Source organism: Gallus gallus, chromosome 31 (assembly GCF_016699485.2).
Source record: "Gallus gallus isolate bGalGal1 chromosome 31, bGalGal1.mat.broiler.GRCg7b, whole genome shotgun sequence".
NCBI classification, from domain to species: Eukaryota; Metazoa; Chordata; class Aves; order Galliformes; family Phasianidae; genus Gallus; species Gallus gallus.
Genome location: NC_052562.1, coordinates 757,184 through 770,672, shown reverse-complemented (window position 1 = coordinate 770,672; position 13,489 = coordinate 757,184). Strand labels below are relative to the sequence as shown.

The following is a 13,489-nucleotide window of genomic DNA, read 5'->3' as shown; positions in this document are numbered from 1 at the left end:
GTCCCTCAACACAACATCCAAACACTCTTTGAACACCACCAGGCTCGGTGACTCCACCACCTCTCTGGGCAGCCCGTTCCAGTGCCTGACCACCCTTTCAGACAAGTAGTATTTCCTAACGTCCAGCCTGAACCTTCCCTGGCGCAGCTTGAAGCCATTCCCTCCAGTCCTATCACTAGTCACCCGAGAGAAGAGGCTGACCCCCAGCTCACTACAACCTCCCTTCTGGTAGTTATAGAGAGCAATAAGGTCTCCCCTGGGCCTCCTCTTCTCTAGACTGAACAACCCCAGCTCCTTCAGCCGCTCCTCGTAAGGCCTGTGCTCCAGACCCCTCACCAGCTTTGTTGCCCTCCTCTGGACACGCTCCAGGGCCTCCATGTCTTTCTTACAGTGAGGGGCCCAAAACTGGACACCGTACTCAAGGTGCAGCCTCACCAGTGCTGAGGACAGGGGGATAATTACTTCCCTGTTCCTGCTGGCCACACTATTTCTGATCCAAGCCAGGATGCCAGTGGCCTTCTTGGCCACCTGGGCCCACTGCTGGCTCATGTTCAGTCTAGCGTCAATCAACACCCCCAGGTCCATTTCCTCTACACAGTCTTCCAACCACTCTGCCCCAAGCCTGTAGCGTTGCCTGGGGTTATTGCGGCCAAAGTGCAGGACCCGGCATTTGGTCTTGTTGAATCCCATCCCATTGGCTTCAGCCCAGCTATCCAACCTATCCAGATCCCTCCGTAGGGCTTCGCTACCCTCAGGCAGATCAACGCTTCCAGCCAGCTTGGTGTCATCTGCAAACTTACTGAGGGTGCACTCAATGCCCTCATCCAGGTCATCAATGAAGATATAAAACAGGACAGGCCCCAGCACCGACCTCTGGGGAACACCACTCGTGACCGGTCGCCAGCTGGATTTAACTCCATCCACCACCACTCTCTGGGCCCGGCCCTCCAGCCACTTCCTTACCCAGCCACGAGTGTATCTGTCCAAGCCACGGACTTGCGAGGAGAATACTGTGGGAGACAGTGTCAAAGGCTTTGCTGAAATCTAGGTGGACTACATCAACAGCCTTTCCCTCATCCACCAGACGGGTCACTAGATCATAGAAGGAGATCAGGTTGGTCAAGCAGGACCTGCCCTTCGTGAACCCATGCTGGCTAGGCCTGATCCCCCGCTTGTCCCGCACATGCCGTGTGATCTCCCTCAAGACAATCTGCTCCATAATCTTCCCCGGCACCGAGGTCAGGCTAACAGGCCTGTAGTTCCCCGGATCCTCCCTGCAGCCCTTCTTGTAGATGGGAGTCACACTGGCAAGCCTCCAGTCTTCTGGGACCTCTCCCGCCAACAAGGAGCGCTGATAGATGATGGAAAGCGGCTCGGCTATCACCTCCGCCAGTTCCCTCAGCACTCTCGGGTGAATCTCACCCGGTCCCATGGACTTGTGGCAGTGCAGATGGAGTAGCAGGTCCGTGACTGTTTCCGCCTGAATCGTGGGAGGTCTAGTCTGCTCCCCAGCCAAGGCTGCCAGGACAGAGAGTGGAGAAACCTGAGGATAACCGGTCTGACTTCTAAAGACAGATGTAAAGAAGGCATTCAGAACGTCTGCCTTTTCCTTATCCTCAGTGGCCACGTTCCCAGCCTCATCCAGTAGAGAATGGAGATTCTCCCTGGTCCTCCTCTTACTCTAGATATACTTGTGAAAGAGTTTCTCGTTCCCTTTTACCCCAGCAGCCAGGTTGAGCTCAAGCTGGGCTTTTGCCTTTCTGATTTTGGGAATCAGCCCGGGGGCAGTTCAAAGCAAGCGCATCCACCTTTGCAGAACCCTTGGCAATACACTCCCCAGCTGCAGGCAGGAGTGCTCTCGAGCCCTGGCGGGAAAGGTCTCTCAGGTGCCCTCGTGTTCCCCTTGCCCCTGCCTGCTCCTCGTCCCCACGGAGCTCCCCCGTGGTTCTGCCACGGAATTTCTGTTGCTGGGAGGGAGCTGTGGGGGTACGAGGTGACACACGACTTCTGCACAGGAAACGGGCACGGCCGGCAGAGGTGACTGTCATCCTGGGAGACCACTCCTGGAGAGCACGGGCCTACCGGGCCTCGGGAACAGCTCTCGCTGCCACCCAAATTCCTCCCGCAAAGCACAGCTCCAGCTGCCTCACGTTAGCTTATGGCGACAGACACGACACCAGCACACTGACTGGAAAGAACGCCAATTCTCTTTATTTTTATCTGGGATACTCTGCGTCCAGGCCTGGGGCCCCCAGTACAGGAAAGACGCAGACCTGTTGGATCAAGTCCAGAGGAGGGCCACAAAGATGATCAGAGGGCTGGAGCACCTCTCCTGTGAAGAAAGGTTGATGGAACTGGGCTTGTTTAGTTTGGAGAGGAGAAGGCTCCAGGGAGACCTCACTGCGGCCTTCCAATGCTTGAAGGGAAGAAATAAACTGGAGGGGAAACGGCTGTTTATACGAGGGTGGACAGTGATACGACAAGGGGGAATGGTTTGCAACTGAGAAAGGGGGGAAGAATTTGGTTAGATATTAGGGGGAGTTCTTCACTCCACGGAGGCTGGTGACGCACCGGAACAGCCTGCCGAGAGGTGGTGGATGCCCCATCCCCAGAGGCATTCAAGGCCAGGCTGGATGTGGCTCTGGGCAGCCCGGACTGGTGGCTGGTAACCCTGCACATTGCAGGGGGGTGGAAACTAGATGATCTTCAAGGTCCTTTTCAACCCAGGCCATTCTACAAGTCTTTGATTCTACGATTTGCCATTCACAGGTGGAAATCCGGACAGCTTCCCAGCCCCCTTGCCGACAGCTCCAGCGCCGTCACCACTGTTGCCAGCACCTTCCCCTCTGGAGCGGTACGAGCATCGAGCACTAGGGAGGTGAAAAGGACAGTGCACGGAGCGTTACGGGCTGAGCGCAGGCAAGTACCGCAGGCTGGGCTCCAGCCCGGCTCTCAGGATCTGCTGCCTATGCAGCTTACCAGGGGAGCTGCCGCTTCAGCTCCAGCTTCTGCCGGTTTCTTTCCGCGGTGTCAGCAAAAGCCTCTTGCTGATGGAGGTGGGGCTCCAACCTTTGGAGCACCTGAGCTGCTCGCAGGGGAGAGGAGGCTGCAACCGGAGGACAAAGTCATCCCTCAGGCTCTGCTGAGCCCCCTCTGGCTCTCCCCTCACCCAGCCCCGCACCCCCGTGCTGCCGCGTGTCCCCACCCTTGCACCCCGCCAGCACTTTCTGGCCTGGGCCGTGCTCGTCCCCGAGCTGCAGGGTCACAGCTGCCCGAGTGCCTCAGGCAGCCAACAGAGCCCGCACACACTTACTCGGCATGCAGTGCCAGCTTGGTCGCTGTTCCCATTTTACTTCCCGGCGGAGGATCCACATCCTTCCTCCACCTCCTCCTCACTTGCTGTCCCCGGGGCTGGGCTGGAGGACGCGGAGCCCACACGCTCGCACTGGCAAACCGCTGCCAAAGAGGAGACAGTGTCAGCAAAACGGCTGGGAGCACAGGGCTGTTTCCCACAGGCCCTCTGTCAAGGGCCCTGCTGTAGGCCCTGGCAAGCAGGAGACTCGGCCCTGCCAGCCCACGGCTGCCCGCCACCCTTCTCCCTGCGGGGCTGATGCCAAGCTCTCCTCCCAGGGAGGAGCAGGCCAGCCCCTGCCGTGCCGCTCGCTGCCCGTCCTGCTCCCACCCCCTGAGCCCTGCTGAGCTCGCACCCTGGCTCAGAGGACGGCGGCTCTTGTCAGCAGGGTCGATCCCTGACAGTACCTGCAGTGGAGGCTGGTCCTCCCCTGCACTCCAGCCTTCCCATGCCGCTCTTTCTGCCCGCGTTTGCTCTACCTGCTGCTGGTACACGGGCCACGTGCGGTCTGCTTCATTCCACAGGGCAGACACTTCCCGGAGCTCCTGCAGAGAGACAGCAGCATACAGGATCAGCCTCAGCCCCTGGGGCCTTCCTTCAGCTCCACGCTCCTGCTCCTCGCCTCTGGAGGAGCAGGCCTGGCCTGTCGGCACTGCTTTGACCCTGAAGGATCAGGGGCCCCAAAGCCAGGCCAGGATCCGCAACTTGTGGCAAACATGGCTCACTGGTCGTATCCCACTCCCACAGCCCCTGCTCAAAATCAGGGTGCTGTGGCAGGTGGCAGGCCAGGAGGCGAGAAGAGACAGGGCAGGTGTGCAACACCCTCCAGCTACAGAGGAGCCGGAGGAGTGGGCAGAAATGAGAAATGATGGCACCCAAAGGCCTGTGCTCCAGATCACTGCACACGCAGAGGCTTTTGCTTCCCTCCGTGCGGAAGCACTCCAGGCCGGGCTGGATCAGGTTTAGAGCAGCCTGGTCTAGAGACAGGGGTCCCTGCCTACAGCAGGGGATTGCAACTAGGTGATCTGAATGGTCCCTCGCAACCCGCACTGTTCTGTGATTCTATGATGCTAACATTTGTGCAGTCTCAAGCAGCACAGTCCCTGCAGCAAGGCAGAGCCGGTACCTGCAGCACTCTCTTAGAGTCCTCTGTCGCAGGGAGTGCAGTGCTGGTCTGGGCAGGAGTAGATGGTTCCTTCTGTCCTGCTTGCTTTCTCCCGTGGGAGCTGCCTGCACACGGCGGGAGCACGCTGCAAACAGACACAAGAGGAGTCTGCAGGAGCCTGGGACACCTTGGTCTCCCCCCATGCTCCCACAACCATAAAGATGGGCTCCGGTGCAACGTGGAGAGACCCCTGACGGGAGAAGAGCTTCTGCGATCAAGAGGGATCAGCATTCAGCTCCCCCAGGGATCGGGGACCAGGCTGGAACATGCAGCTGCTGTGCCTGCCGCAGGCAAGCATGCTGCACGCTCGCCGTCCCTGGAGAAGGACGGCCCCCACTGGGAAACACGTGTGTCAGGAGCCTTTCTGAATGCGCGGAGCTGGCAGGTCCAAGGAGGAGGCCACTCCTACACGAGCACACGCATCTCCTTCTTCTTTTTGCCCAAGGATCTCACCTGGCAGAAGGCTTCTTTGCCACATCTTGCTGCCTTGAGCCTGCCTGGTATTGCAGCAGCATGGAGGGGGGAAGTGTCTTCCGCTTCTGTAGCAGCCTGCCGGCAGTGCCCCCTGGAACCAAGAAAGGAAGAAGCTCTTCACAGCAGCCCCACGGGCGTGGCACGTGAACGTGGATCCGGCCACCCGGCATGGGACAGGGCCCGCCCTCCTGCTGCTGGGACCCTTTCCCTCACCTCTACTCATCTTCCGCGCCACTGCAGCGTTCCTTTCTGCGGCGGCCTCTGCTCTGCTCTTTTTCACAGCGAGCTGAAACCTGGAAACAAAGAGTGACAAGCCTTGAAAAGGATGACCTCCTACCCCATGCAGCTTGTCGGCGGTATTTATCTATGTGTTACGCAAAGCGTGGCACCCCTTCCCTTCCTGTCCATGCCAAACCAGCACATGTAGCCCAAATTCTTTTCCACGTGCAGGCCGTTCTCTCTGATGGGAATCGGGACCGGTTGGGCACCAGTAACACAACCTTGACTCCCCATCCCTCCGGGAGAAGACACACACAGCCAAAAGGCAGCAGTAGTGAAGCAGGAGCCAGGCTTTCCAGGATTTCTCCCCGACCGCATGCTGAGCACGGAGACCCAGCAGGGCACGTTCAGAAGGAGGAGGTGGGAAGGAAGCCCGTCTCCTGGCCAGCTAAGTGCTGCAGAGGAAATGCACTCACCTCGGCAACACCTGGATCCCATGAGCGGTGGTCTCTGACCCGAAGTCAGCAGAACGGGCCGGCCAAATTCTCTGCAAAGGGACACAGACCTGCTGGAGGCTTGCCTAGGCCATTTTTTTCATGGCTCTTGTTGACAGGAAGCAAGCCTGGCTCCCATGCCAAGAGAAAGCTGCTCTCCACCAAAGCCTCTTCCGGGAACATCAGAGCTTTGCTCTGCTCTGGAGGAGCTGGACGGCAAAATACTGAGGCCGTGCAAGGGCACTGCCAGACTTGCCGCAGGGGCAGAGATCCAGGAAATCTCTGTGCCAGTGGAGATAGCAGAGGGGGCAAGCGTGGGGAAAGGCATTTGACTGGCCTGCCACATCCAGGCTGGCCAGCGGTGATCTGATGGCGCACCCTCAAAACCTCCTCAAACTTACAGTGTGGAGCAGTGCAGTCAGGCTGGCATTGCTCTCCAGCGTTGTAATGCAGCTGGACAAGAACCTCATGCAGAGGAAGTCGTCCTCGTATGTCATAACGCCAATGTTCTTGAAGGCGAATGAGACGTGCGCCTTGTTCCTCAGGAGGTGACAGTACAAGAGGACGGTCTCTCGCACGCAGCGCTGCACCACGTGCAGCGAGATGCCGGTGGCTCGCGAGAGCTGCCGGTAGTTCAGCCGCTCAATCTTGACATCGTCTGCAAGGAGAAGGCACATCCTCACTGCCACAGCAAGCCACATTCCCATGCAACATTCATAACCAAGTCCCAAAGAGAAGGTCCTTTAGAGAAACAGCTCTTGGGCTGTCGTTGGGTTGGGTTGGGCTGTGGTTCCTTTTGGAGGAACTCACGCTGCACCCCGAGCTTTGCAGACAATTCTCTGCTGCTCCCAGCCGTTTCCAAAGAGCAGGGAGAACACGCCCGGCCGGACATGGGGCGGGAAGGGGAAGGTGGCCGCTGCCTTCTCACCGGGGATGATGTCGGTGGGCGACTGGAGGTCCTGCAGCCACAGCACCCCGATGTCCAGCTGGAAGACAGGTCTTCGGACCGACACCGCCACTTCTTTGCTGTGGAATTGCTCTCGGACCGCAGCAAAGAGCCCGAGTCCCGGGACCAGGACTCCCTGCACAGGGAAAAGACAGAAAGGCTGACGCGTGTGTACTTCAGGGGCGGCAAAAGCCACGAACATCAAGAGCAGGGCGGCACTGCTCTCCGCCCTCCCCGCTCCCAAAGGGCAGCGGGGCAAGATGGCGCTCTCTGGAAAGCTTTGGAAAAATCTGTGGTCCCTGCAATACCGCCACCTCCGCATAGTATTTCCCGACATCCCTTGGCTAGAGAGGAGCCCGGATATTTGCAGCACAGGGGACATTTACAGCCTGGGACTGATTCCCGAGGGTTATGCTTGGCGCAGGGCCAGAAAAAATCCCCCCTTTCTCCCTTTGCTCTCCCCATCCTGACCACCGGGCAGAGTGGAGCCCCTGCCTGTGCCAAACATTTGCTCAGGGCAGCTCTGGCCAAGAAGCTGCTCTGGGCACCCGGCTTGGGCTCACTGTGCTGCTGTGGTGCTCAGGGAGGGATTGCTCTGCGGGGCCCACGCTCTGGGCAGGACTGAACCTAGGGCCCTCTCCAGGGCGAGGGCCACCAGGACACCAGCCCACCTTGTCCAGCTTCATCTGTTCCAGGATGTAATCAGACACAGCATCCCAGATCGCCACAATCTCTGCAAAGGAAAGAAAAGACGTGTCAGGCTCCAGGCCAGCCTCTTCACAGCCTCTTGGCAAGCTCCTCACCCAGACAGTGATCGATACAGGCGCACGCAAACACCCCAGAAAAACACCACCATGGCTACAGAGCCGGCTGGGCTTTGCTCCAATTTCAGCCTTATGCAGAGCCCAGAGGGGAACCGGGGACATAGGAAGCCTCCGGGACATCGGATGGAGGAGAGCTGAGTAGAGCTCTGTTCCCAGAGCTGGAACCTACGGAAACACCGTCTCCCAGGGAAACCTGGCCTTGGACCGCCCTATCACAGGGGACTCGCCATGCCTAAAGGAACCTGGGGGCTCTGGGCAGCTCTACTATCGGGACCTGGCTGCCACATCGTCCCCAGAGCCTAGCGGGACCCTTGGGCGGGGCTCTCGCAGCAGCCCCCAGCCACGTCCAGCCAACCGCAGAGAGCAGGAGCTGCGGCTTTTGACAGCTGTAACAGCTCCCTGCGATGCCTTGCCAAGGGGGCCCGGAAAGCCTGACCTTCGGCAGAGAGATGCAGGAGCGTTGGGAACGTGTAGACCAGCTCCGAGCTGATGGTCACAGTCCAGCAGCCTTCCATGTCGCTTGCCGGCAGCCCTCGGCTCGCAGCTAAGGATGCCCTCCCTGGCTCCTCAACCAACAGTTCTCTGCAAAGTGCCCCTGCTCCTCCACGCGTCACCGAGGGTCGCCCGGTGCAGCCTTGCTGCCCCTGACCTGACTCCTGGCCACAGAAGGACAGAGCCCCTGAGCAGTGCTCCAGCAGCGCCCAGGCCTTGCAGGGAAGTGCCGGCACTGCCGCTGCCCCAGGAAACACATCCTTGTGATGCAGTGCATCCCATTGTGACATCAGCCCGCGTCACCTGGAGCTCTGTTAGGTCACCGGCAGGGAGAGGGGATCTCCTCTTCCACGCGCGTCCAACCCGCAGCCTGGCCCAGCCTGCCCCGCTGCCGCCCCCTGCCCCGCCGAGCGGCCCGGCCCCGGGCGGGCACCCATTGCTCACAGCAACCCAACATCGGTGTGCAGCGGGCACTGGGCTGAAACCAGGGCACACAGGAGTATTCTGGAGAGTTCTTCCATAGCGAACCAATTAACTTACTGGATTATTTCAGGAAAGAGCGCAAGCCTAACTTCAGTGATTTAGTAAGAAAAGTTTCACGTCTGCTTCATAAACCAACACCTGTGTGTTCACAGGCACACGCAAGCCTCGCGAGGTGGAAATATTGTGATCGACAATCACCGTGGTTTACTCGGCAAGTGGCACAAGAACTTGTCATGTGTCACACACGCGGAATTCAGCTCAACAGAGTCTGCGTGGCGGGCGCAAGAGGCAGTCAGCCTCGCACCGTGCCCGCCATGCATCACCCTGCCCTCTTTCTGCTGGAGCCCACACGAATGTTGGTCAGTGCTGGCTCTCCCTCGCATAAACATGTCATATCGCGGTCTCTGCAGGCAGACGAGATGCCAGCAGGCACCGTGGAGGCACGGGGGATGCAACAGACACTGGGAAGGGACGCTGCAGAAGGATTCCTGTCGACCTCAGGCATACGTGGGCACACCTGGTGCCTCTGGAAATGCTCTGCTGCCATTCGAGCAGGGTTTCTAAGTTTCACAACCACTGTTCTACCAAGTGCGACCTGTAGGCACTCCAGTGCAAAGAAACCTCACACACACACATCAGAAAAATCAACACGTCAAGGGGAACTTTTTCACTTAGAAGGTGCTGAGGTACTGGCACAGGCTGCCCACAGACGCTGTGCACGCCCCAGTTCCAGTTCAGCCTGGGTGGCACCCTCAGCAACCTGACCTAGAGCCTGAGCTCGCTGTTGGCCGCTGCAGGCGGTTGGAACTAGGTGATCTTTGAGGCCCCGCGTTCCGAAAGGCAGCCACGCGGCCTCCCCAGAGCCTTCTGTTCTCCGCGCTCAACAAGCCCAAATCTCTACGTCTCTCTCCAAAGGAGACCTTCCTGATGCTGGCCTTTCAAGTCACGTCCCCCACGTCCAAGTTACGTGCCCATCGTGTGCTAATGTCGTGGTGCCAATCAACGGCGTCAGCGGGAAGGGCAAAGACACCAACGTAAGGGATAGGCTTATTTTACTGCCTAGTACAAAATGCTACCAAAAAATAAAGCAGTGTCTAAAGCCAAAAGAGAAGCTTAACAGTGAAGGAAATAAGCAAGGCAGCGGGCCTAATCGTTGCTACACGAGCTCCGTGATTCAGAAAGACACATCACCAAGCGCCCGCACACCTCACCATCACCCAGATCCGCACTCACGGGGGAGCCCCGTTGGCAATGAGCATCTGGAGAAGCTCTCCCGGCCACTGGGGAGTTGTACAGCAATGCATCCATCCCGTGGGCGAGGTGTCCAAAGCCGCTGCAAGCAGGTCCAGCCTTGATGCCACTGAATGAACCGATCCACGTGGCAGTCCGGGGGAACACCAACACCCGGTGCCCTCTTTCTCCTCTTGCTTTTCTCCCCACAGCCTGGCCAGGGTTCGAGGAGAAACAAAAGGATTGTGCTCTCAGTTGTGCTGGACCACAGGCCTCTTTGGCAAGACTGTCTGCCCAGCCCCCCCGCGACAGGCTGCGCCGGGTAACAAACAGAGCAGCAAAGCTCCCCTCGGCTCCTTGGGGAGGGCCCGTCGTCGTCACGGAAACGCACTGTGACAGCACCCAGCTTCCAGCAGCCCGGTGATGTCAGCCGCGCTGTGACATCCTCCGCCTGCCCCGGAGCCCCAGCCTGCGAGCTTTCCCGGCCTCGCACACTAACCAGCCGAATCCTGCCGTGCCGGATGTGGCCCCTCCGGGCAGAAGCTCCGCCGCACGAACCCTCAGCGGAGGGGGCAGAGGCCTGCCAGCTCTGAGCCTCACCCGGCCGCGCTGCAGCCTGCCGGCCCGGGCTGGCCCGGTTGGGCCCCTCACAGTCCATTTCGGGCTCCCGCAGCGCACACGGCCGCCCTGCCTTTGTAAGCAGCCGCTTCAGCCGTGGGGCTGTGCCGGCTGCCATCGGCCCGGGGCCCCCTCGCGCCCACACCTCCCCCGCCCCCCCGCACACGGGGCTCCGCACGGCCGCAGCCCCGCGCCGCTCCCGGCCCGCGCGCCTCACGGCAACGGCCGCGCAACGGCCCGGCCCGGCCCGGCCTCTCCTTGCTCAGCGCCAGCGCCGCCGGCTCCGATTGCCTGAGCGAGCGGCCGTTGGCAGCCGGCTCGGGCTCGGATTTCGCCCCTCGCTGCCGGCCGCGGGTGCGGGGCTCTGCCACGTGAGCTCTCCCCTCCCCCACACCCCTCCGCCGGGCGGTCAGAGACCCCTCCCGGCATTTCTTTCTGCGCCCACTGCCATGGCACGAAGCAGACCCGCGCTCTGTACGTCAGCTCCTTGCTGCTCTGCCGCCTCGCTGCGCTTTCTGCCGCGTTCCGCTGTCACTGTGGGAAGGAAGAGCAGATCCAGCAGAACGCCAGCGCTGCAGCCCTGTGCATCCCAGCCATTAACACAGCAGGCCGTGCAGTCGGCTGCACGTGGCTGCTTTCTGTGAGAAACGCTCAAGACCAACAATTTCTACTTTGCTTCGTATTGCAATAATGGGCGCACGCCCCCTACTGACAAGGGAGAAATTGCGCAGCTGGTCAGTGAAATCCATCCCCTTCCACCCCCTGGCTCCGACGCCGCTAAAGCCTCTCCTGGCACTCCTTGCTTGAGCGTCTCAAGCTCGCAGTCTTCCGACGCTGTTGCTCCGTTGCACTTCCATAGCGATGGTTGCACTTCCACAGCTCCATTACACTTCCATAGCTATGGTGGCACTTCCATAGCTCCATTACACTTCCATAGCTGTGGTTACACTTCCATAGCTATGGTTAAACTTCCATAGCTGTGGTTACACTTCCACAGCTCTGTTCCACTGCCATAGCTGTGGTTGCACTTCTACAGCTCCGTTACACTTCTACAGCTCCGTTACACTTCCATAGCTGTTGTTACACTTCCATAGCTATGGTTACACTTCCACAGCTCCATTACACTTCCACAGCTATGGTTGCACTTGCGGAGCTCCATTACACTTCCACAGCTCCATTACACTTCCATAGCTGTTGTTGCACTTCCATAGCTGTGTTACACTTCCGTACAACGTCTGTTACCAACCCATTGCCTTTGGGTGTTTTGTGGTCTTTTTATGACGATAGCAGGACAGTATTTTCAACAATCTGCACACTAGCCCTGTCCTGTACCGAACTCTCCCCTGCCTTATAGAACTACCTTACCTAGTGCCTGTGCCAGTTTTACCTAGGTCGGAGCGCCCCAGTCTCAACTTTACTCTGTTCAGCAGCTTTCTTTGCGAAAGGCAGCTTATCCTGTGCTACATACAGAAATACTGGAAACTTGCACTGCAAAAACACAGTCTGCCTCCCACAGTTTCCCCTCTTTCTTTTTACCCTTTTGTGTTTTTGCTCCAGACTATGAAGCACTTCTAATGTAAGAAAACTACCTTACTATGCATAGTAAGGGAGTTTTGATGGATAATACTAATTACTTCGATGATGGATAATAATAATTTATCAAAACTGATCATCTTGCTGTTCTGCGTACTCTGATAGATATGTTGATTATTAAGAATAACAATTTCTTCACCCTTGCACGCTTCATCCCAGTATGAACAAGTAGTAAGTCTTGACTCAGAGCATAATCAACACTAGAGGTTCCAAGCTACTAAGGGATGTGGGGAAGATGGGGAGGTTAGCAACAGTAAAGAAAGAATCATAGAATCATAGAATCGCTAAGGTTGGAAAAGACCCACAGGATCATCCAGTCCAACCATTCGCCCTTCACCAATGGTTCTCGCTAAACCATGTCCCTCAACACAACATCCAAACACTCTTTGAACACCACCAGGCTCGGTGACTCCACCACCTCTCTGGGCAGCCCGTTCCAGTGCCTGACCACCCTTTCAGACAAGTAGTATTTCCTAACGTCCAGCCTGAACCTTCCCTGGCGCAGCTTGAAGCCATTCCCTCCAGTCCTATCACTAGTCACCCGAGAGAAGAGGCTGACCCCCAGCTCACTACAACCTCCCTTCTGGTAGTTATAGAGAGCAATAAGGTCTCCCCTGGGCCTCCTCTTCTCTAGACTGAACAACCCCAGCTCCTTCAGCCGCTCCTCGTAAGGCCTGTGCTCCAGACCCCTCACCAGCTTTGTTGCCCTCCTCTGGACACGCTCCAGGGCCTCCATGTCTTTCTTACAGTGAGGGGCCCAAAACTGGACACCGTACTCAAGGTGCAGCCTCACCAGTGCTGAGGACAGGGGGATAATTACTTCCCTGTTCCTGCTGGCCACACTATTTCTGATCCAAGCCAGGATGCCAGTGGCCTTCTTGGCCACCTGGGCCCACTGCTGGCTCATGTTCAGTCTAGCGTCAATCAACACCCCCAGGTCCATTTCCTCTACACAGTCTTCCAACCACTCTGCCCCAAGCCTGTAGCGTTGCCTGGGGTTATTGCGGCCAAAGTGCAGGACCCGGCATTTGGTCTTGTTGAATCCCATCCCATTGGCTTCAGCCCAGCTATCCAACCTATCCAGATCCCTCCGTAGGGCTTCGCTACCCTCAGGCAGATCAACGCTTCCAGCCAGCTTGGTGTCATCTGCAAACTTACTGAGGGTGCACTCAATGCCCTCATCCAGGTCATCAATGAAGATATAAAACAGGACAGGCCCCAGCACCGACCTCTGGGGAACACCACTCGTGACCGGTCGCCAGCTGGATTTAACTCCATCCACCACCACTCTCTGGGCCCGGCCCTCCAGCCACTTCCTTACCCAGCCACGAGTGTATCTGTCCAAGCCACGGACTTGCGAGGAGAATACTGTGGGAGACAGTGTCAAAGGCTTTGCTGAAATCTAGGTGGACTACATCAACAGCCTTTCCCTCATCCACCAGACGGGTCACTAGATCATAGAAGGAGATCAGGTTGGTCAAGCAGGACCTGCCCTTCGTGAACCCATGCTGGCTAGGCCTGATCCCCCGCTTGTCCCGCACATGCCGTGTGATCTCCCTCAAGACAATCTGCTCCATAATCTTCCCCGGCACCGAGGTC

The 13,489-nt window shown here is 58.2% G+C and overlaps 1 protein-coding gene across 7 annotated transcripts; it reads right to left on the bottom strand.

Annotated features, from left to right (window-relative positions):
- Positions 1 to 2,710: 2,710 nt before the first annotated feature.
- Positions 2,711 to 10,959, bottom strand: LOC121106523 (coiled-coil domain-containing protein 81-like). 7 transcript variants are annotated; one of them, XM_040654215.2, is made up of 13 exons: positions 10,763 to 10,959; positions 7,911 to 9,892; positions 7,322 to 7,383; positions 6,633 to 6,786; positions 6,106 to 6,362; positions 5,687 to 5,757; positions 5,205 to 5,284; positions 4,971 to 5,082; positions 4,479 to 4,602; positions 3,760 to 3,897; positions 3,314 to 3,456; positions 2,980 to 3,106; positions 2,711 to 2,870 (listed from the first exon to the last, which is right to left on the bottom strand). In XM_040654215.2, the coding sequence occupies exons 2-12, from the start codon at positions 8,254 to 8,256 to the stop codon at positions 3,031 to 3,033; spliced, it is 1,563 nt and encodes a 520-aa protein (XP_040510149.1). In that variant the 5' UTR covers positions 8,257 to 9,892; positions 10,763 to 10,959; the 3' UTR covers positions 2,711 to 2,870; positions 2,980 to 3,030. The 7 variants fall into 7 exon arrangements, with proteins under 7 accessions (XP_040510149.1, XP_040510152.1, XP_040510146.1 ...); XM_040654218.2 differs by having other exon boundaries at positions 9,656 to 9,892; XM_040654212.2 differs by lacking the exon at positions 10,763 to 10,959 and adding an exon at positions 10,179 to 10,526 and having other exon boundaries at positions 9,661 to 9,892.
- Positions 10,960 to 13,489: the final 2,530 nt, after the last annotated feature.

Bases quoted from the DNA above. Each gene is read 5' to 3' on its own strand.
- LOC121106523 (XM_040654210.2), bottom strand. From the start codon at position 10,415: ATGGCAGCCGGCACAGCCCCACGGCTGAAGCGGCTGCTTACAAAGGCA. The intron at 5,083-5,204 runs GTGAGGGAAAGG...TCTTGGTTCCAG, and splicing joins GGCGCGGAAGATGAGTAGAG to GGGGCACTGCCGGCAGGCTG. The intron at 3,457-3,759 runs GTACTGTCAGGG...CCTCTTTGGCAG, and splicing joins AGGACCAGCCTCCACTGCAG to CGGTTTGCCAGTGCGAGCGT.